General features: G+C 38.9%; 1 protein-coding gene across 1 annotated transcript in view; it reads right to left on the bottom strand.

The window, feature by feature from the left end:
- The window catches only part of vps41 (VPS41 subunit of HOPS complex), a 165633-nt gene that overhangs the window by 36040 nt on the left and 107280 nt on the right, over nucleotides 1–22313 (bottom strand). Inside the window, exons 11-17 of the mRNA XM_043688929.1 lie at nucleotides 16809–16906; nucleotides 13566–13695; nucleotides 10108–10223; nucleotides 9933–9989; nucleotides 7628–7689; nucleotides 7461–7542; nucleotides 3888–3980 (exon numbers count right to left, since the gene is read on the bottom strand). Of these exons, the coding sequence (XP_043544864.1) occupies nucleotides 3888–3980; nucleotides 7461–7542; nucleotides 7628–7689; nucleotides 9933–9989; nucleotides 10108–10223; nucleotides 13566–13695; nucleotides 16809–16906 (638 nt within the window). The remainder of the gene's footprint in view (nucleotides 1–3887; nucleotides 3981–7460; nucleotides 7543–7627; nucleotides 7690–9932; nucleotides 9990–10107; nucleotides 10224–13565; nucleotides 13696–16808; nucleotides 16907–22313) is intronic.

The following is a 22313-nucleotide window of genomic DNA, read 5'->3' as shown; positions in this document are numbered from 1 at the left end:
GGATTACCTTACACTGAAAGACTGGAGCGACTGGGCTTGTATACCCTTGAGTTTAGAAGACTGAGAGGGGATCTGATTGAGACATATAAGATTATTCAAGGATTGGACACTGTGGTGGCAGGAAACATGTTTCCGCTGATGGGTGAGTGCCGAACCAGAGGACACAGCTTAAAAATACCGGGTAGACCATTTAGGACAGAGATGAGGAAAAACTTCTTCACCCAGAGAGTGGTGGTTGTGTGGAATGCTCATGTTCTAGGGAGACCAAGGTTTTGGTAGCTCTTTGCCTCTATGACCAATCAGAAAAAGGTAATATCCATAAATGAGGGCAGCAGAATCTCTAGAGCTTTTGCTCCATTTCATTTTTCTCCTATCACAGACTGTTTTTAACCCACATAACCACCCTCACTGGTGAGCCTATCAGCAGCAAGTACAGGAGAGAACCAGCCAATTGTGGGAGGAGCAATTTGGAAGATAAATGGCTGGGGTCAAATGAATCTCTGGAATTGCTGTTGGTCTGGCTTTCAAGGGTTTCCAGATGCAGGTCTAGAACTTAGGGGTGCTGCTTTCTACACTAGAGGGAGTGTGAGACGGGCCAAAGAAAAAGAGTAGGTAAGGGGGTGGGTGAGGAAAGGAAGAGGCTGCAAAGGATGGGAGAAGGCTGCAAAGGATTGGGTAAAAGGGAAGGCTGCAAACAATCTGAGGGTGGAGCGTGGGGAGGGTGGAGGGTGGAGGGTGGAGGGTGGGGACAAAGTGGACAACCTCAAATTTTTGCACGTTGTAGCCAATCTCCCAAATGTTTGATCATCACTTATCCCTTTGCAGAATCCTTATGTCCTCTTCACAACTAAACACCTAAATAGAACAGGATTGAATTCCTTGCAGAGTATTTTGCTAATGCTGTTGAGGAAGGCCTACATAATCTTGCAGAGATGTAAGAACCAAAAGGTAAAAAACCAATAGTACTTTTCTAGTCCAATGAATACGGAGGCAATGTTAGACCTGGTTATTGGAAATGAGTTGTGCCCAGTCAAGGATCAAGTGAGAGTAAGAGAACATTTAGATGACAGTGATCCCTGTAACATAAGGTTTAGGCTGGCTATAGAATCTCAGCTTGTAACAGTGCAGAAGTAAGTCATTCAGTCCATTGTGCTAGCACTAGCTCTTCAAATAATCATGAATACCTAATGCCCATCTCCTGCTTTTCTCCTGCATACCCTAGCACACTATTTCTGTACAAATGATCATCCAATGCTCTTTTGAATACCTCAATTGAACCTGCTTCTGCCACATTTTCTGGCAGTGAAATCCATATACTAACTACTTGCTGTGTTTTCTCACATCACCCTTGCTTCGTTTCCACCTTAAATCTATGAGCTCGCATGCTTGCTCTTTTTACGAGCGGAAATAATTTCTCCCTACCGACTCTAACCAACCTACTCATAATTAAGAAAACCTTGCTCAAATCTCCTTGACCATCTCCTCTCAAAGGAGACCAGTTCAAACTTTTTCAATCTATCCTCAGGGCTGAAGTTTCTCATTGCTGGAACCATTCTGGTAGATAGTTTCTCTCTCTAAAGCATTCATACTAAATTAAGGTAAAGAAGAAAATATCTGCTTATGGCAACTATCAGGCAGAAAATACAATTGAGAGCAAGACTGAATAGAGATGGTTCAGAGGATGGAGAAAAAGCAAAGAGGTAGGTTTAAAAGAGAGTGGCAGCTAGCATAACAGGGAATCCATTTTTAAACATATAAATAATTTTTTAAAAATGTTGAAGAAAGAGTAAAGCCACTTAGGGGCCAAAATGGGGATTTACACATGGAAGCAGAGGGCATTGATAAGGTATTAAACAAATACTTTGTTTCTTCCAAGGAAGAAGATGCAGCCCCTGTCATGAAATGAGGAGGTAATTCAGACATTAAGAATTTAAAATTGATAGGGAGGAGATATTAGACAGGCTAGCAGTTTGTAAAGTTGTAAGGCATCAAGACAAGATGAGATGCATTCAAAGATATGGAGCAGAATGAGAATGGAAATGTGGAGGCGCTGGCCATAATTTTTCAGCCTTCTTTAGACTGGAGAGAGATATCAGAGCCTTGGAGAATTACACATGTTACACAATTGTTCAAAAATGGGTGTAAAAGACAAGTCCAGAAATTATAGGCCAGCCAGTTTAATTTCAGTGTTTTGGTAATGTCTAAACTCATTAACGTGGGATAAAATTAACATGGAATAATGTGGATTAATTAGAGAAAGCCAGCATGGAATGCACTTTAGGAAAGAAGTGAAGGCATTGGAGGGGGATTCAGAAAAGATCCTAGAGAATGATTCCAGGTGTGAGGCAATTAAATCATAAACCTATGTCGTGGTTCTGTTCGCCGAGCTGGGAATTTGTGTTGCAGACCTTTTGTCCCCTGTCTAGGTGACATCCTCAGTGCTTGGGAGCCTCCTGTGAAGCTTCACAAGCACTGAGGATGTCACCTAGACAGGGGACGAAAGGTCTGCAACACAAATTCCCAGCTTGGCAAACAGAACCACAACAACGAGCACCCGAGCTACAAATCTTCTCACAAACTTTGATCATAAACCTATATTGGGAAAGGCAGAAAAGGGAATTTAAGAGAGGCATTCAAAATCATATGGAATCTGTACAGATTAGACCCGTTCCTGAAGGGATTTGGAATGAGAGGACAAATGGATCGAGAAACAAAATGAAATTGGAAAAGCTTTTATCCACAGGGCGAACACACTACCTGACATTGTGATGGAGGCAGGTTCAATTGAAACAATTAGAAGTTATCTGAAAAGGATGATTGTGCAGTTTTTCAGGAGCAGAAAGGCCCCAAGTGAACTATTCATTCAGACAGCTGATGCAGATACAATTGGCCAAATGGCCTCTCCTGCATTGTAACTATTCTGTGATACTGCTATCCACATTTGTGTCATCAGCAAATTTAACTATCATACATTCACTCTTTTCATCCAGATCATTGATATGGATTGTAAATGGTTAAGGCCTATTCTCGGATTCATGCAGTACTTCTTGGATACAGCTTTATCAAATGGAAATGTTTTCTCCTTACCCTCTGTTTCCTGTTTGCTCACCAGCCAAAATGGCATATGTCACTCATGGCTTAGTGGAAACACTCCATCCACAATCAAAGGTTTGTGGAGGTTTGTCAGGTTCTGTTCCAGCAATTTGGTAAATTATCTAGTTTGGTAAATTTACTATGATAGCACCACATAGTCAGAGGTACCATTGTCCAAATAAGACAATAAATTAAAATACCTGTCCTCTGAGGCAGCAGGAAAATTCCACAGTATTATTTGAAGAGCAGAGGAGCTCTCCCCTGGGTCTTGGTCACGAAAGATACCACAACTATATAATCACCACAGCAAGAGTATGCAAATTTGCTGCTATGTTTCTTTTGTTGCAGCAGCAATTATACTTAAAAAGTCTTTAATTAACTGCAAACATATTGAAATTGTAAAAGATGTTTCAGTTCTTCATAGCATTCTTACATTGTCAATTATATACAAATAATTGACCTCTGTAGAAATACAAATATATGTACAAATGCACCTGTTAACCACTATATCTAGAATATTTGAATTTGATGTGGATGTTCCATGTCAATTTTACACACACCAAAAATTGAATTTTCACTTGTGAGTCAGGTAGTCAGATATCTGTTTTGGGGATATTGAATGCTGCAAGAAGCTGCTATTTGGACTATCACATCTAAGCAACTATATTTTGCCAACTCAATTGAGAGTGAATTAGCTCTAGGATGTAAAATAACCTTTCACGACCTGGCAATTAAATGATCAACGGTTCCAGCTGTTGAATCAGCAATATCATAGCAATTAAAAGCCACAGTACCTCATAATCACTCTCCAGGAACTCATACAAGATCATTTCATATATAGCAGGTCTCAGGCGTAGGTCACCTCTGGGTAAGTACTGACTAATTGCCTACAAGGAACAAAATAACTCAGTATGAATACACAGATCATAGTGCACGAATTCTGACAATAGCTGACAAAAAATGCCAAACTATTCATTCCTTTCTTTTATTTTGAACCAAAGCTCTTTAAATCTGAGAAAATGAAATGCATGTGGCTGCTGCAAAGTGTTTCACACCCAATGCAAGAGAAATTGCTAGACCAGTGCTTGAGAAAATGTTCCACAGCCAAATTTTACAGAAGTCTGAGCGATGAAGACCAATCAGAGCAAGAACTTTTTTTAATGAAATTGACTGGGATGAGAGCCCACTTCATCTGAGGAAATCAAGTTCCCTTGTCTCCCAGTAGACATGATTGCACCAAAGCTATAAGCTGAAAATCATTTTTTGTTTCTGGCATTCTTGACAGTCCTTGTTGTGTAGTGACTGTAAATTTTACAACTTCTACCTTAAGATCTGGATGAAAGAACTGCTGTTAGTTGCTGGCTCTATTTTTGCAATACAGGATTTAACAGATCTCATTTAAAATCATTTTCATCTTTACATCTACCATTTCAGCACTGCTTAGGTTTGCAGTACAGATTGCAGTCAAAGAACTTAATATTTGCAAAGAGCTATCTAAAACTATATAATGTTCTTGTTCAAGATCCTGCAGCAATTTGTCTTCATTTCATGGAGATGAAACCCTCAAAAGGTTCAAGGGATGTTGGTTAGTTTTTACACCACCAGTTTCAAATCCGTTTCACACAAAAAATTGTCCATAAACATTAAGCGAGCAGATTTTAGTCATTTATTCTTCATGGTTATGAATTTTTCAAAACTGTTGACTTTCCAAATCCCATTCTTTTATCTGTCTATGACATGGCACACAATGATGACTATAGCAAAGAGCCGAGAGAGAACTCAATGTGCAGAAGTGTTTCCCAATAAACAGCCTTGTTTTTGGACAATAATATAGTTTTAATTTAATTTTATTTTCAGGATCATATTTTCAATCATTGAAAATGACATGTTTATCTTTAATCTATCTACGCTGAGTTGAATTAATTCTAACTGTCCATTCTGGTCTGTGTTTATGCAGATAGAGATGGTTACCATTGAACACAAGAGACTGGTTTGTTTGTTTAATTCAATTATTTATAAGTTTGAGAATTGTAAGACTTTGTTTGGCAACAGTTCATTTGTTTTCCCTTCAGCTTTCTTTCCCGCACTTTATGCATTTTTTATCTGGGAATTGTACATAGCCTAGGATTTTTTTCATTCTTTCATAGAGGGCGGAATCAATGGCAAGGCCAGCATTTGCTGTTCATCCCTAATTGGCTTCAAAAAAGTGGTGGTGGGCTACCTTCTTGAATTGCTGCAGTCCATCTCCAGGATACAGTACTTTGAAGTTGATTCAGTCACAGGGAATGGACAGCAATACAGTTCCAAGTCAAGATGACTTATGGCTTAAAAGTATGTTGCAGGTGATGATGGCATTCCCACATATTTCTGCACTTGTCCTTCAAAGCAGTAGAAGTTATGAGCTTGGAGAAAATGAGGACTGGAGATGCTGGATATCAGAATTGAGAGTGCGGTGCTGGAAAAGCACAGCAGGTCAGGTGGCATTCCAGGAGCAGGAGAATCGACGTGGAAATCTGATGAAGGGCTTTTGCCCAAAACAGCAATTTTCTTGCTCCTCGGATGCTGCCTGACCTGCTGCACTTTTCCAGAAGTTATGAGCTTGCAAAGGAGAATTGATGAGTTGCTGTAGATGGTACCAACTGCCACCATTGTGTCTCAGCGGTGAAGAAAGTGAATGTTCAAGGTTGCCAGTTAAGGGAGCTGCTTTGTCTTGGATGGTGTCAAGCTTCTCAAGTGTTAGTGGAGCTACAAGTGGAAGTTGACAGTACATTATATTCTATCACTATGGGAGTAAGAAAGTGAGTTACTCATAACAATGTTCCCAACCTTGGACCTACTCTTGTAGCCATGGCATTTGTGGTTGTTCCAGTCATGAATTTCTGGAACTCCTTCCCTAAAAGCAGAGATGTATCCACAGTAGATGGACTGCAGTACTTCAAGATGGCATCCTTCTCAATGACATTAAAGGATTTGATGCAAATACTGTTGTTACTTCTGGTGCATTGTCTAGATTTAACCTTGGCACTTCCACATTTCCCATTTACATGCTCCTTGAAAAAAACAACATCCATGTCCACATTTACAATGACAACACTTAGCCTTACTGCATCATCTATTCTCACAAATCCTCCACTATCTTTACTTTGCCTGAGATTCAGTCCTGAACAGATATCTTCTTCAGGTAAACAGTGAAAAAACCAAAATCATGGTTTTCAGTCCCAGCTATGAGCTTTGTTCCATATCCATTAACTTTATCTCATCTAACCACAGTATCATATTTGTCCCTGAGATGTGCTTCCGACTACATGACTGCATTCTGTCCTACTGCATCTCCTCTTAATTATACTTAGCTTATACAAAGGAGTTCAATTACGTCCAAGTTCATATTTGCAGAACCAAAGGTTGATATTGATCAACCTTACGTTTTTGAAGATGCTGCCAAACTTGCTACATATTGTCAGCATTTGCCATCTTTCAGTTAAATAATACACATAGAATGTGTCCTTTCAGACATTTAATAAAAAAGAAAAATATATCAGAACATTGTGGTTGAAAAATAACAAAGATGTATTTAATTTTTAATACTTGCACATACTTGCACATTTGTTGCTCAAGTATCTGGTTTCATCTGCAGACTCTCTCAGAGAGTGAGGCAATGTCTTATAACCAGTGTTGCTTTTAGTAGAACCCATACTGATACAAAAATCTTTGAAATGTTTCATTTAATTATTTTTTTCTTTGCCTGTACACAAGGAAGGAGGCCTCTGTGCACAGATTTCTTACAATCCAAGTTGATTTTATATTGAAATGGCGCACAGAGAGAGTGAGCTGTTAGTGTCAGTGTGTAAATGTGCAATAGCGAGTTCATGTCTTGATGTCCACAAGTGGTAACATGTCCATGTGTGATGGTGCAATAAAACTACATGCTGATATCATCACCTGCCTGTGTTGCAGCAGCCAAGACACCATGGAGAGCACTAACAGTGCAGAAACAATTTATAAAAGTGAGTTTTATGGTCAAACAACCCCCGAAAAATGTACCATTTTACATCCAACTGAGCTGCCTACTGTTGATGATCCAAACTACAGGAACCAACTGGAGAATATCAATATATAAGCAGTTTAAGGCTGAATACTCAGTGGGACAATGGATTAAACCTGTATTATGATGCTCATTTTACTTCACAGCTACAACAAGTTGCAATTTTAAATTTTGGCTTTAAGTCAAAAAAAGCAAATTATACAAAAAATAAAAATTTTAAGGAAAGTGGATTTTTCATAAACTTCATTCTTGGTTACAGAATTTTGTTACTATGAATCATTACTATCCTAATAGAAATCACTACACCAACACATGCTGTACTTACTTTTAGTTGACCTATCTTTTTAAATCGGTACACTTCATTTTCCCAGAGATCCATGTTTTTGCCAAGAATCTTCTGGCATTTTCTAGGAGGCGAATGCAAACATTTAAAAATGATTTCACCTAAAGTTCTCTTTGAAGTTACCTTTAAAATACACTAATGTGCATTACCTTGCAGCACCATGATAGTCTCCTTTGTCCACTAGATAGTTTACATAGGCTCTGCCAATATCCTACAAGACAAAGCCATAAGAAGCAAATATTTAATTCTTTACTGACACATTTCCATGCAACATCTTCACCACTACCTGCTGTTGACAAGCTGCTTGAATATTTTTGTAATTTAAGAATGCACGACCTGCTTTCTCACAATTCTCTTCATGATTGCATCTTATGAACCCAGGAGCTAGTACAGTATTGGTAATGTCACTCATCTAGTCATCTAGAACAAGGCTAATACTCTAGGGACATGGGTTTGACCCTTGGCAGATGGTGAAGTTTGAATACAATTTTTAAAAATGCGAAATGAAAGGTAATCTAATGGAGACTGTGCAACCATTATTGCGTGTCATAAAGTAAATATTTGGTTCACTAATTAGGACACTCATGCCCTTTAGGAAAATAGATCTTCCATCCTTACTGGTCAGACCTACGCGTGACTCAAACTCACAGTAATGTGGTTGATTTTTACCTGCCCTCTGAAATGGCCTCGCAAAGCACTCATGTCAATGGCAATAAATCCCACGAATAAATATTAAGAAAAATAATCTTCAGCTGTGGCCTATTGGATTATAGTGGTCACAATGTGAGATTTGTTTAGGGAGGGGTGGTGGTGGGGGACTGGGAGTGTGTCAATTCGCCTGTGTTCTTTGCTCCTCTCCCATTTCCATAGGAATAGAAACAGGATGTTTAATCTCACAAGCCCATTCGACTGTTCAGTTAGAATGCAGCTACTTGGTCCTCGGCCCTATTTCTCAGCCTTTGTTCCATATCCATTGACATCCTTTCTTAATCAACAGCTGTCAACCTCTGCTATGAAACATTCAAAGGACATTGCTTCCATGGCCTTCTTGAGAAGGAGAATTCCAGTGTGAAAAGGTGCTTCTTGCTTTCGTTCATGAATGACCTGAAACATGTCCATTCATAATGTGCAATTCACTTAATAATAAACCTTAACTTTGTCCCTCAAATGCTGGAACAATTTCCAGTTGTAGCCAGAGTAGCACATAATGATTTCTCTTCTCACTTCTATACTATTATATCTGTTGTTTCCCAGCTTCCAGACTTTTATCACCAGTATTCCTCAACGATCTATCCTTGGTTCCTCCTACTTCTCATCTATATGCTGTCATTTGGCAATATTTAAAATGCAGTAGCTGCTAGAAACATTGAGCTCCACCTTATCGCTACCTCTTTCAATCCTACACTGTCTATAAGTATTGTTCAACATAATAATGGATCAGAAAAATTCCCTCCCAACTAAATATTAAGAAAGTCATTGCCATTACAAACTCTACTTGACAGTTAATCATCGACTCCAGCCTCTAATCCTAGAAATTAGGATCAGGGTCTGAATTGGACTGTTTGCAACTTTATATTTGACCCCCAAGGTGAACTTGCAACTGTATACCTGCATCATTAATGACATCAGGCGAAAGTGAGTACTGCATATACTGGAGATTAGAGTCAAGAGCGTGGTGCTGGAAAAGCACAGCAGGTCAGGCAGCATCCGAGGAGCAGGAAAATTGATGTTTTGGGCAAAAAGCCCTTCATCAGGAATTCCTGATAAAGGGCTTTTGCCCAAACATCGATTTTCCTGTTCCTCGGATTTTGCCTGACCTGCTGTGCTTTTCCAGCACCACAGTCTTGACTGTCATTAATGAGATCGCCTATTTCCTCTTCCGTAACATTTGACAATTCCTTCCTGCGTTAGCTCATTCTGAAACCCTCATTTTGCCTTTGTTACCTTGAAATGATCTAATGTTGGCCTTCTACTTTCTATCCTTCTTAAATCTGAGGTCACAGAAAACTTTACTGTCCAAATCCTAAATTCCATCGTGTCCTATTTACTTATTACTCCTGTCCTCACTGACCTATAAATTCTCATTCTGCTTTCATACCAGCCTGGCATAGCCTTGCTCGTTTGTATCTCTGAAAATTTCCAGCCCTATAAGCTTCTGAGATTTACATGCTCCTGTAATTCTGACCTCCTGAGCATCCAAATTTTGGTGCCCATCACATTAACTGCTGAAGTCCTAAATTCTGAAACTCCCCCTAAAAACCTCCCAACCTCATGCTCATCCTTATGTACGCTCCTTAAAAACTACCTCTTTGACCAAAATTTTGTTGATGTGCCCCAATATCTTTTTAATTTGGCTTGGTGACAAATTTTGCTTTGAAAGTATCTTGGGATGTTCCACTATTTTAAAGGTGTGAATGCAAGTCATTGTTATTTACTGCCATGTGTTTAAGTTACCAATATATTATGTCTTTTTATATTCTTCTGGCTGATTTCAGCTGCCATCATAGCTTCCTAAAACATGGGATGAGAAAAGAAAAATTTATCAGCTTTCTGCAAATCCAGCAATAGAAAATATCTTTATCATAATGTGCACACAGAAGGAAAGAGGATAAAGGAAAAGAAAGCTTACTTCATATTTCTTTTTTCCAAGGAGCCATTCAATGTGATCATCTTGATCCCGCTCCTTCGCCACTACAATATCTCGTGGACTAATGATATAAAACAGCGATTCACCATCAGAGTGTTCTGCATTACAGAAAGGGTGTTTTTCTTTGAAGTTAATCAGATACATTTATGAAAAAGGTTTCATAAGTCAAATATTATTTTTGAAGTGACAAATAATCACTGACATTTCGTTGCAAAACCAAACAAAGATCAACAATTGAATAAACATATGGATGAAAATGGAATAGCGTGGATGGGCTTCAGATTGGTTTCACAGGTCATTACAACATCAGGGGTGGGGTGGGGAGGGGGTGCTGTACTGTGCTGTAATGTTCTAAGTTCTATAATCCTGCATCCAACACAACAATACAGGGGAAAATATGACATGCTCAAAACCTGTGTCCTCACTATCTTCGCAAAATGTATCTGCATGACAAATATACATCAAATCAATTATCACTAAGTGAAGGATGGTGATTGTTTGAAACAGAACTGAAAACCTACAAATGAATAAGCAACAAGTAAGTCGGAAGATTACCCCGATAAAGAAACAGGCAATAATTGCATTAAGCAACAGGCAACGAAGAAGCATAATTGAAATCTCTCCAAATATTTTTCAATCACTGGCATCTAATATTAGTAAAGACAACACTTGTATCAGAACTGATATTTATTAATTCACAGAAAACTCTTTATAAATTGATTTCTAATATAGACCATATGGATCCTGTTGTATCACAATCTTGTGTGTTCAATGGTGGTGACTCATCAGATTGTAGTTTCTAACTCCATTACAAAGACTTGAGTCCACAATCTGTGCTGATCCTGCAGTCAGAAGTTGCCTTGAGTGAGATGTTAAACTGAAAGTCTGTCTATCCTCTTCTGTCCAAATCCTCTCTCGACATAGAAGATCACATTTTGAAGAACAGCAAATTTAGAACTGTCTAATATTTATCTCTCAACTGAGATCACAAAAATAAATCATGTCAATTAACTGTTTGTTATGTGTGAAAGCTTTACGCGTGCAATTTTCCTGCATGAGAACAGTGACCAAATTCAAAATAATTTAATATATGGTAAGGGCTTTTTAATTGTTTTAAAGGTTGTGAAAGGAGATATACAAATATTAACTTGTTCTCTCTACACGTGAGAAACTTGCAGAAAGACTGTGAATCACTTGCCAAGTTTACATTAAAATGAATTGAAATTAGAAGCTTTTTTTGTTATTATTGTGGACTGATAAAAATAACTGCAGTGTTGTGCCCACTCTACACCATATACACAAGCCATTTATTCTGCATGGCAGAGAAATGTCCTGTTTTTGAATGCTGCCATTACAAAAATTATAACAACGCAGACACCTGCTCAGTCAAGAATTCCATCTCCGCATTTGTTGAAGGTCAGTCTCTGGAATATTTTGAGCACTTTCCAAACATCAGCAGCCACCTCTCTGAAAAGGCCACCATTGACGGGGTGATCCAACACCTGATCATTTTCACCAGTTCAATCTGCTACAAATTATGGTAGCAAGTGTATGACAATAACGACTTGCGCAAGTCAACAGAACTTTCAATGTACAGAACAGTGTTGTCATCACATGCCTGTATTGCAGTGATATCCAGACTGCGCATCAGCGACAAGTAAGAACTATCGTCATTGAGTAATAGAACACAGAAACAGACTCTTTGGTCCAACCAGTCCATGCTGAGTATAATCCCAAACTAAACTAGTCCCATATGTCTGCTCCTGGTCCATATCCCTCCAAACGTTTTCTTTCCAAAACTTATCCAAATGTCTTTTAAATGTTGTAATAGTACCCACATCCACCACTTCCTTAGGAAGTTCATTCCACATGCGAACCGTCTGTGTAAAAAAAATTGTCCTTCACATCTTTTTTAAAATCTCTCTCTTCTCACCTTATAAATGTGCCCCCAACCACTGCCAATAACTGTATCTATACCCCTTATTATCTTATAATCTCTATCAGGCCCTTCTTGAAGTCAGCTGTACAAGTATTCAGGAAGAACTCCTAGAAAGTCAATGATGGAGACTTTGTTTATGGCTAAAAAGTATTTTCCCCACCAAGTCCAGTTTTCCACAACTCTCACATGGCTAGAATTCCAGGCAGTGACAAAGAAGCATGGCATAAATGACATTAATTATAAGAAGGAGTCTGTTATTAATTGTTCATAATGGTGACAACTTGTCCATCAAACTGCACCATGCTTTGAGTTCAAATGCCTTAACGATGAGGAAGAGGAACAGAAGAGAGCAAACAGAAGGAAGCAAATCCTACACTTTGGATCCCGCCGACTTGTAGGGCATCCTGTCCCAAGTGCCAAAGATTTAATGTTTAAGGATCAGTCTGTCCAGTTACACAAAGACACTTGGCAGAAATCCTGACCCTGAGTAGACATATCCTTGAATTGAGGAACAGTTGATGTTGATGATGATGATGATGATGATAAGAACCCTGTCTTTTACTGGATCTGCATGATTAGATTTATCAGCTAACAATAAAATTAAATTTACAAAGTCACATTTTGGGGAAAGAAAGAATTTGACATTACTCAAAATCTGAGGTGTAATCTGAACAGAAGTGTAAAAATTATTTATGTAAGTGTATACTTCTATACATAACGTGAAAGACATTGTACTTTATTCTTAAGAGTAACAATAAGATGGGATAAATATGTCAAATCAAACCTGGTCCATTAGGAATTTGAGTTCATGCTCCCTGACATATCTTTGGCTGGAAAATTGCTGGGAATGTGTACCCAACTCTGGAAAAGCACTCTTTATCACAGGCAGAAGCAGAAATTTACATAGTTACTCCATAAAGGTTTGATTAAGGGAAGCAGAACAAAGCAATAGCACTAATATATATAATAACATTGAGCACCAATGCTTTTAGAAATTAAACTAATTCAATTTCTTAGACAATCTCCCCTTTCAGGACTGCACATTCATATCTTCCAGTGGAGAGCATTAGATCAAAGTTAGAAGTAAGAACTCTGGCTGATGTTAGGGTCACAATACCAATTGCAGTCTCCCAAACAGGACCCGTGTTTAGACTAATAAATCAAACCTTGCACCTCATGGTCATCTGATTCAATGTTATACCAGGCACTGAGCGACAGGCAGGTATATATTCATTTGCACTTGACCTGGTTATGTGATTGTTCTCAAACTTGCATATGACAATAGAATGGCAACAGGATGGAAGGCTGGTAATTATTTCAAAAAGCTTACTGATTTATGAGCTGATGACCACTTACAAATTAATGTGCAATTCAACACATTATTTGAACAATAAGGCTGATTGAAAAAAACCTTAGCTTCTAAAGGCTACCTTGAAACTTGTTTTCCTATTTATCTTGCAGCAAAACATACCTTCCTAGTTAAACATTACCTATTTCTCACCTAAGCTGTAGTCTCTGCATTCATTTTCTTGGAAACCTCTTACGGACAGAGCATCAGAGGATATTTCCTCATACGAATCAGGCAAGTGATGAATTATGTCAAGGCGAGGTCTTGCACAGTGTTCTTTATCCTGTTTCACAAAGAAAGATTATCTAACTTTGCATTCTTCTAAACAGAGGAAAAATACTGCCCCATAATCTCTTACTTTCTTCTCCCAACACCTCTCTCATCAGTATTATGCAGTGTTTGATTCATTGTGCTTTTATAATACAGAATGGAACCTCTTAGTCCATTTTTTAAACATTTTCTCATCATTTAACCAAGAGAAACAAAAATGCCCTCCACTGGAAAATGGATTCCAATGACAGCGGAAATTGGCATATTATCTGTGGTATACACGAGCTCATGCCACAATTCTGCTCTAACAGATGATCATCACTAATTCTTTTTAACCATAATTAAACACCACCCCAACATTATCCGGCAAAGAAGCAAAACAAAGAACTGAGGATGCTAGAGATCTGAAATACACAAAAATAGAAATCGTTGGAGAACACTAAAGAAGGGTCACTGGACTTGAAATGTTAACTCTGTTTCTTTCTCCATTGATGCTGCCAGTCTTGCTGAGTTTCTCAGCAATTTGCAGCTTAAAATGTAATGTTTCATTATTAGCTTGTAACTATAAAGCAAAGAATGTTCGATTTGTCAGGTGCTTGTTTTAGTTAAAGTCTGGCAGCATCTGGGCACAAAGAAACACAGCTTATATTTCAAGTCCAGTATGACTTTTCTTCAGCATGGTGTTTGTATGTATGCTTTATTATATTTCAAATCATTAAATCTGTAAGATGTGAATATATTGTAAAATGCATTTTTACTCCTTTAGTGTCACACAAAATCCTTTAAAACAAATTTCCCACCTCATGACAAAATAATTCTTGCGATTAAATTTTTTTCCCTGTAAATGCGTACAGGTATATTTACCTCTATATATTGCATATAGATATGTTAATTCTCAACTTCACACATGGTTCAGAAACAAGAACGGAATTAAATAGTAGGTCTATCACTGAAGATTTATTTCTTTTACGATGGTCAAGTCAAAACTTAATTACTGACCATCTGATTCCTTATCATCAAAGGGTAATTGTATATGAGACAGTTTCAAGTTCAAGTTTTGATCTTCCAAAAAGAAATTGATACAAGTACAATACCCTGTGTAGCTATACCAGTTGACACTTTGCACTTTGATGTACAAGCTCAAACACTGACAGTTTCTGTTAATGAATTGAATAGCTTCCAGGGGACAAACCACATAACTGCAAATAACCACAATGAATAATGAGCTTCTGCGGGACAAAATAAAAGACAAATTTCTTGGAGCATTTAATTAGGTCGGGAGAGAGTAGACACTTGAGCAGTGCTTAAAGGTGTGCATTAGGTAATCAAAGGCAATGGTTTAAAGGAGAATAATAAAGGTTAAATTATGAGAAGAGATTCAAAAAGTGTGGTTTATCCACACTTGAGGGTAGAGGTTTGATGCGTGAACTGATTCGTGTATTTAAATATTACAAGGTTTTACTGGATACATACAGAAAAAAATTTTCTCTGGTGGGGAAATCAAGAACAAAGTTATATAACTTAAAAAAATAAGAATTGGACTATTTAGAAATGAAACCAGGTAATATTTTCAGTCAAAACTGAGAGATTTGAATGGAAAAACAGAACATACTGGAAGTACAAGCTTTCTCCATAAGTCTGAAGGTGCTTAGAAAATTGCAGCTTTCCAGCATTTTGTTTGAGAAGACAACAGGTGTCTAAATGAAGTTGAGGGTGCTGATCAGAGATGAATTAATTGAATTACAGTGTAGGTTTGAGGGGCTGAATGGCCTACTCCTGTCCTTACAGTTTTTCAAGACAGAGGATGTTTCAGCTTTGCAAAGAAACATCAAGATAAACTATAAAGGATTACTCTCCAGTTCTACGTCAGAAGATTTAAGATTTTCTTTCTTAATTAGCTAAACATAATGCCGTAATCTTTTGTATACTAATGGCTAATTCATAAGAGAAAAAGCATTGACTGGTGATTACTATTGAATTGGAAATTGGGCTTCATACTGAGCCACTTTCAGCCTGCAGCAAGAAGTATCATCTCTCACCCTCAAAGAAATGTCCTGATAGTTTCTGGTTTGTCACACAAGGCGTTTGTACCCTTTACTGAGGAAAGGTTTTTGAAATTGGTGACTTTAAGGTTTTGATGGCAGTATAGCTTTGATATTTTCAAAAGAGAACCAAAATAATTTTCCATTCAGATCTTTAGAAAGATTTGAAACATACAATTCGACTTAACAGGATATCATCTATAACTTAAACTTTATACTCTTTAAGGGCCTTAATATATAAACCTAAGTCACCTGCTGGTACACTGGCTTTGCCCATTGGATCAATTAAACAACCACCTAATTTTCAAAATATGTGCCCACATTAGGTTTCAACTACTGTTATTCAATTAATCTTATACTTGCCAAGCCATATCCTCAACTAAGTCCTCCTACTATGGTAATTATGAGCCAACTCAACTAAACATCTGATGAAGGAGCGGCGCTCTGAAAGCTAGTGTGCTTCCAATTAAACCTGTTGGACTATAACATGGTGTTGTGTGATTTTTAACTTTGTACACCCCAGTCCAACACCAGCATCTCCAAATCATGACTACTTTGTATGAGATTCTTTTGGACCCAAGTCTTTGATATAAGTTAAGAAAAACAGAAGTTCTAATTCTGGAGCACTCCGTTCAGCACATCATCTTCTCAACATTCAACATAGTCTCTAAAGCAAGTATACATGCCTTGCTCTTCAGCTTGTTTGTTAGCCATTTCCAAGTTTTACTCTGAATCCCAGAACTCATATGAAACATGGTTATGAGCAACACAAGTGACCTGAGAGAAGGGAGAAATGCTGTGCTGGAAGTTTGCATTTCAAAAATAAAATGTTTCAGCACCAGCAATGCATTATTTAATAATGGAAACATAAAGTATTTGTAATCAAAGCATTCATTCTGTTTTTCTCTCTCCAGATGCTGTTAGATCCGTTAAGTTCTCCCAACATTTGGTTTATATTTCAGATGTCCAGCATCCACAGTACTTTAGTTTTAAGTCTTTCATTTTAATACTTCTTTAAAAAATGCACAATAGTAGGAGAGTCTTAACAAAAATATTCCTCCAATAGATTCAAATATTCCTTTACCGTTTGTTCCAACGTCTCATTCACGTACATTAAGAGAACTAGACGCTCGCCAAGTGGTGCAAGTCCGCTAATGTGAAACTCTGACTCAAAGGCAGACACTGCAATGAAAAACATTACGTTACAGCTATTTTCTTAAATCTGCAGAAATGGAAAGTACCATTTGTTTACTTAAAATGTTTAATTTCATAATGAATACTGATATATTGTGTATACAGGAATGAGAGCCAAGTTCAAAATAATAGTGATGGACTCTCCAGTGAGGTTCTGTCTGTTAAAACAATTTTCTGTTGTGGTCCTAATCTCGTACTTAGTAAGATCTCATCTCTTAAAAGTGCTGTAACATATACAGTATTATAAAGTTAAGCAAAACCCATTAAATCTGTAGTTCTGAAGAAGGGTCATTAGACCCGAAACACTAACACTCCATTGATGCTGCCAGACCTGCTGAGTTCAATTCAAACTTATTACAAAATATAGCCTGCAGACAGCACTGAAGTTACTCTGTGTGAAAATCTTCAAACGTATAATTCTAAAAGGGCATTTGTACCAGCTCCTTTCAGTCGAACTATTGTTGTAAAGCTAAATATATATGTTGTTTGATTTGTGGAGCTCCTTGAAGGACTATAGAGTCATAGAGATGTACAGCACGGAAACAGACCCTTCAGTCCAACTTGTCCATGCCGACCAGATATCCCAATCTGATCCATATCCCTCCAAAATTGAGTTAATTTATGTAACGTAAGTGACATTAGCAAATGCAGAAATCTATATTCTGTAAGTTAATAAAAGAATCACAATGAAAGGCTTTGCTGGCTACAGTCACAGGGAAAGCAGTTTTACTATCTCAAAAGAGTTATGAATCTGTAGTTTCACTACTTATAAAGTATACCTTCGACATAACATTGCACAAGGACAAACAATAGTGAGAACAGTTTTTGGTGGTGTTTACATTTTTTGAAGGCTTGAGACAACACCAGTGAAGCCCTTCATTTAGTGTTCCTCAGAAAACTACCTCTATCAGTAGAACAGATAACAGGTCTCTAATTAAATATCATTAGGCGTCAATAGTTGTTATGAAGTTGACCATCACACTCGAATGGGAAGTGTTTCTTGTTTAAAAGTCAAAGTAGTGAAGTTGATCCTACTAGCACAGGGGACATTGAGGCAGAGGACTACTCATTTTAAAGCCACTAAAAGGTTGCTAAAAAGAAATTTGGTATTTTTATTTATTGTAGTGCATGGTTGGTAAAACAAACAAACTGTAACCCAGGAATGAAGACCACAAGCAGCTATGTTTCTCGTCTTTTTGAAAAAGACGCACAGCTCATTGTTGCAAGCAGGTCTATCTTTGAAAAGCTCGATTCATTTATTAATGCAACTCAATGATGTAGCATTCAGTCAGATGTCTTTTTTTAAATCAACCTGTTCAGAGATTTCATGATACACCTTTGGAGCAGGTAGTACTTGAATGTGAGCCACATCAACTGATTGGGCAAGAGCTTGAAAGCATGTTCCTTATACCAAAGGCCAACCTCCATTCACCACAGATGGAGGGAAAAAAAATGATTCTACAATATTTTCTTATAATACTCAAGGGGATTGTAGCACAGAGTGGAAAAATTTCAACATTATCATATAAACCTGAATAAAATCCAAAGATCTGCGAGATACTTTTTTGAAGCAGCTTTTGGAGAACATACGAGGGGAACAGGCAGTTCTGGATTTGGTGATTTGTCACGAGCCAGACCTGATTACAGTGAAGGGACCCCAAGGGGGAATGACCATAATATGACAGAATTCATCCTGCACTTTGACAGGCAAAAGCTGGAATCGGATGTAATTGTATTACAATTGAGTAAAAGAAACTACAAAGGTATGAGGGAAGAGGTGGCCAGAGCCGATTGGAAGACAAGGCAGGGAAGATGGTGGAACAGCAATGGCATGAGTTTCCGGGGGCAATTTGGGAGGCATAGTAGAAATTCATTTCAAGGACGAAGGAATGTAGTAAGGGCAAGTTGAGGTTAACCACGGCTGACGAGGGAAGTCAGGGACAGTGAAAGAAAAGGCAAAGAAAAAGCATACAATGTGGTGAAGACTAATGGGAAAACAGAGGATTGAGAAGTCTTTGCATCAGTTTTCATAGTAGGAGACACTAGCAGCATACTACAACTTCAAGAGAGTTAGGGGGCAGAGGTGAGTACAGTGGCCATCACTGAGGAGATTGTACTGGGGAAGCTTAAAGGTTTGAATAAATCACCCAGCCCAGATAGACCCCAGAGAGAGCTGAAGAGATTGTAGAGGTATTGGTTGAGATATTTCAGGAATCACTGGAGTCAGGGAGGGTCTCAGTGAACTGGAAAATGGCTAATGTAACACCACTGTTTAAGAGAGGGAGGCAGAAGACCAGTTAGCCTGACCTCCGACGATGGTAAGATTTTAGATTCCACTATTAATGGGCGGCACGGTGGCACAGTGGTTAGCACCGCTGCCTCACAGCGCCAGAGACCCGGGTTCAATTCCCGCCTCAGGCGACTAACTGTGTGGAGTTTGCACGTTCTCCCCGTGTCTGCGTGGGTTTCCTCCGGGTGCTCCGGTTTCCTCCCACAGTCCAAAGATGTGCAGGTCAGGTGAATTGGCTATGCTAAATTGCCCGTAGTGTTAGGTAAGGGGTAAACGTATGGGTGGGTTGCGCTTCGGCGGGTCGGTGTGGACTTGTTGGGCCGAAGGGCCTGTTTCCAGACTGTAAGTAATCTAATCTAATCTAATCTAAAATTAGGGATGACATTGTGGAGTACTTGGAAGCATTTGGTAAATATGTCTGAGTCAGCACGGATTCATCAAGGGGACGTCATGCCTGGCAAATCTGTTAGAATTCTTTGAGGTGGAAACAAGCATGTTTGACAAAGGAGAGCCATGATCTATTCGGATTTCCAGAAGATGTTTGACAAGGTGCCACATAGGGGCTGCGAAATAAAATAAGAGCCAATGGTGTTAGAAGCAAGATATTGACATGGAGAGAGGATTGAATAACTGGCAGAAGGCAGAGACTAGGGGTAATGGGGTCTCTATTACTATGACAGCCGGTGACTAGTGGAGTTCCGCAGGGGTCCATGTTGGGACCACAACTATTCACATTATACATTAATGATCTGGACGAAGGAACAGAGAGCATTGTTACTAAGTTTGCACATGACACAAAGGTAGGTGGAGGGACAGATAGTGTTGAGGGAGCAGGGGGGCTGAAGAAGGAATTGGGTAGGCTAGGAGAATGGGAGAAGTGGCAGAAGGAATATATTTTCAGAAAGTGTGAAGCTATGCACTTTGGTAGGAATAATGGAGGCATAGAGTACTTTCTAAATAGGGAAATGGTTCATTTCAAGAGGGCTAGAATACAACAGCAGAGATGCACTGCTAAGACTGTATAATGCATTGGTCAGACCTGTATCTATAGAAGGATGTGCTGGTGTTGGAGGGGATCAAGGAGGAGGTTTACAAGGATGATCCTGGGAATGATGGGTTGGCATATGAGGAGCGATTGAGGACTCTGGGTCTGTATTCGACGGAGTTTAGAAGGATTAGGAGGAGACCTGATTGGAAGTTTTAGAAAACTGGAAGGGCTGGACAGAGTGGATGTGGAAAATATGTTTCCGCTAGCAGGAGAGACTAGGACATGTAGGTACAGCCTCAGAGTGAAGTGACAACTTTTTAGAAATGAGATGAGGAGGAATGTCTTCAGCCAGAGGGTGATTAATCTGTTGAACTCATTGCGACAGAGGGCTGTGAAGGCCAAATCATTGGGTATACTTTAGATAGAGATATAGGTTCTTGATTGGTAAGGGGATCAAGGGCTACGGGGAGAAGGCATATCAGCCATGATTGAATGGTGGAGTAGACTAAATGAGGCAAATGGTTTAATTCTGCTCCTATATCAAATGATCGATTTCCAGTTCATTTTATGCAGTTTTTGACTGCACGCTATCGCCTCTTGCCAACCTTGAACTACAGGAATTTATCAATTATTCATACCAGAGATAGTATTGGAGGATGTTATCTTGGAACAATTATCATTTGAACAAATGCACGAACGGTTACTCCTACAGTAGTACTAGCTGGCTCTGGATGTAGGTTTGCTCGTTGAGCTGGAAGCTTCATTTTCAGACATTTCGTCACCCTACTAGGTAACATCTTCAGTGGGCCTCCGGGCAAAGCATTGCTGATAATTCCTCCTTTCTATTTATATGTTTGGGTTTCTTTGGGTTGGTGATGCCATTTCCTGTGGTGACATCATTTCCTGTGGTGATGTCATTTCCTGTTCTTTTTCTCAGGAGGTGGTAGATGGGGTCTAACTCAATGTGTTTGTTGATAGAGTTCCGGTTGGAATACCATGCTTCTAGGAATTCTCGTGAATGTCTGTGCTTGGCTTGTCCTCGGATGGATGTGTTATTCCAGTCGAAGTGGAGTCCTTCCTCATCAGTATGTAAGGATATTAGTGAGAGAGGATCATGTCATTTTGTGGCTAATTGATGTTCATGTATTCTGGTGACTAGTTTTCTGCCTGTTTGTTCAATGTAGTGTTTGTTTACCAAGGGGTCTGAGTCTGGCAGGCATTTCCGAGATGTCTTTGATGTAGGGGTGAGTGGCTAGGGTTTCTGGATGCGTTTTGTTTGGTTGTTTGGGTTTGTTGCTGAGGAATCTGCAGACTGTGTTCTCAGCAACAAAGACATCTCGGAAATGACTGCCAGACTATTCAGACCCCTTGGCATTATGGTAGCCCACAAACCCATCAACACACTAAAACACTAAAACAGAAGCTAATGAACTTGAAGGATCCTATATAGACAACAAGCAGAACTAATGTTATTTATAAAATACCGTGCAAGGACTGTAACAAACACTACATTGGACAAATGGGCAGAAAATTAGCCACCAGGATACATGAACATCAACAAGCCACAAAACAACATGACTCTTTCTCACTAGTATCCTCACATACAGAGGAGGAAGGATACCACTTCGACTGGGACAACACATCCATTCTAGGACAAGCTAAACAGAGACATGCATGAGAATTTCTAGGAGCATGGCATTCCAATCGGACCTCTACCAACAAACACATTGAGTTAGACTTCATCTACCACCCCATGAGAAAAAGGACAGGAAATGACATCACCACAGGAAATGGCATCACCAACCCAAAGAAACCCAAACATATAAATAGAAAGCAGGAATTATCAACAGTGCTTCGCCTGGAGGCCCACTGAAGATGTTAGATAAAAACAATGACTGCAGATGCTGGAAACGAGATTCTGGATTAGTGGTGCTGGAAGAGCACAGCAGTTCAGGCAGCATCCGAGGAGCAATAAAATCGACGTTTCGGGCAAAAGACCTTCATTAGAAATACAAGCAGAGAGCCTGAATGGTGGAGAGATAAGTGAGAGGAGGGTGGGGTGGGGAGAAAGTAGCATAGAGTACAATAGGTGAGTGGGGGAAGGGATGAAGGTGATA

The sequence above is a fragment of the Chiloscyllium plagiosum genome, chromosome 4 (genome assembly GCF_004010195.1).
Source record: "Chiloscyllium plagiosum isolate BGI_BamShark_2017 chromosome 4, ASM401019v2, whole genome shotgun sequence".
NCBI lineage: Eukaryota > Metazoa > Chordata > Chondrichthyes > Orectolobiformes > Hemiscylliidae > Chiloscyllium > Chiloscyllium plagiosum.
Note: the sequence above shows the minus strand (reverse complement) of the source record. Positions and strands in the feature narration are given on the sequence as shown.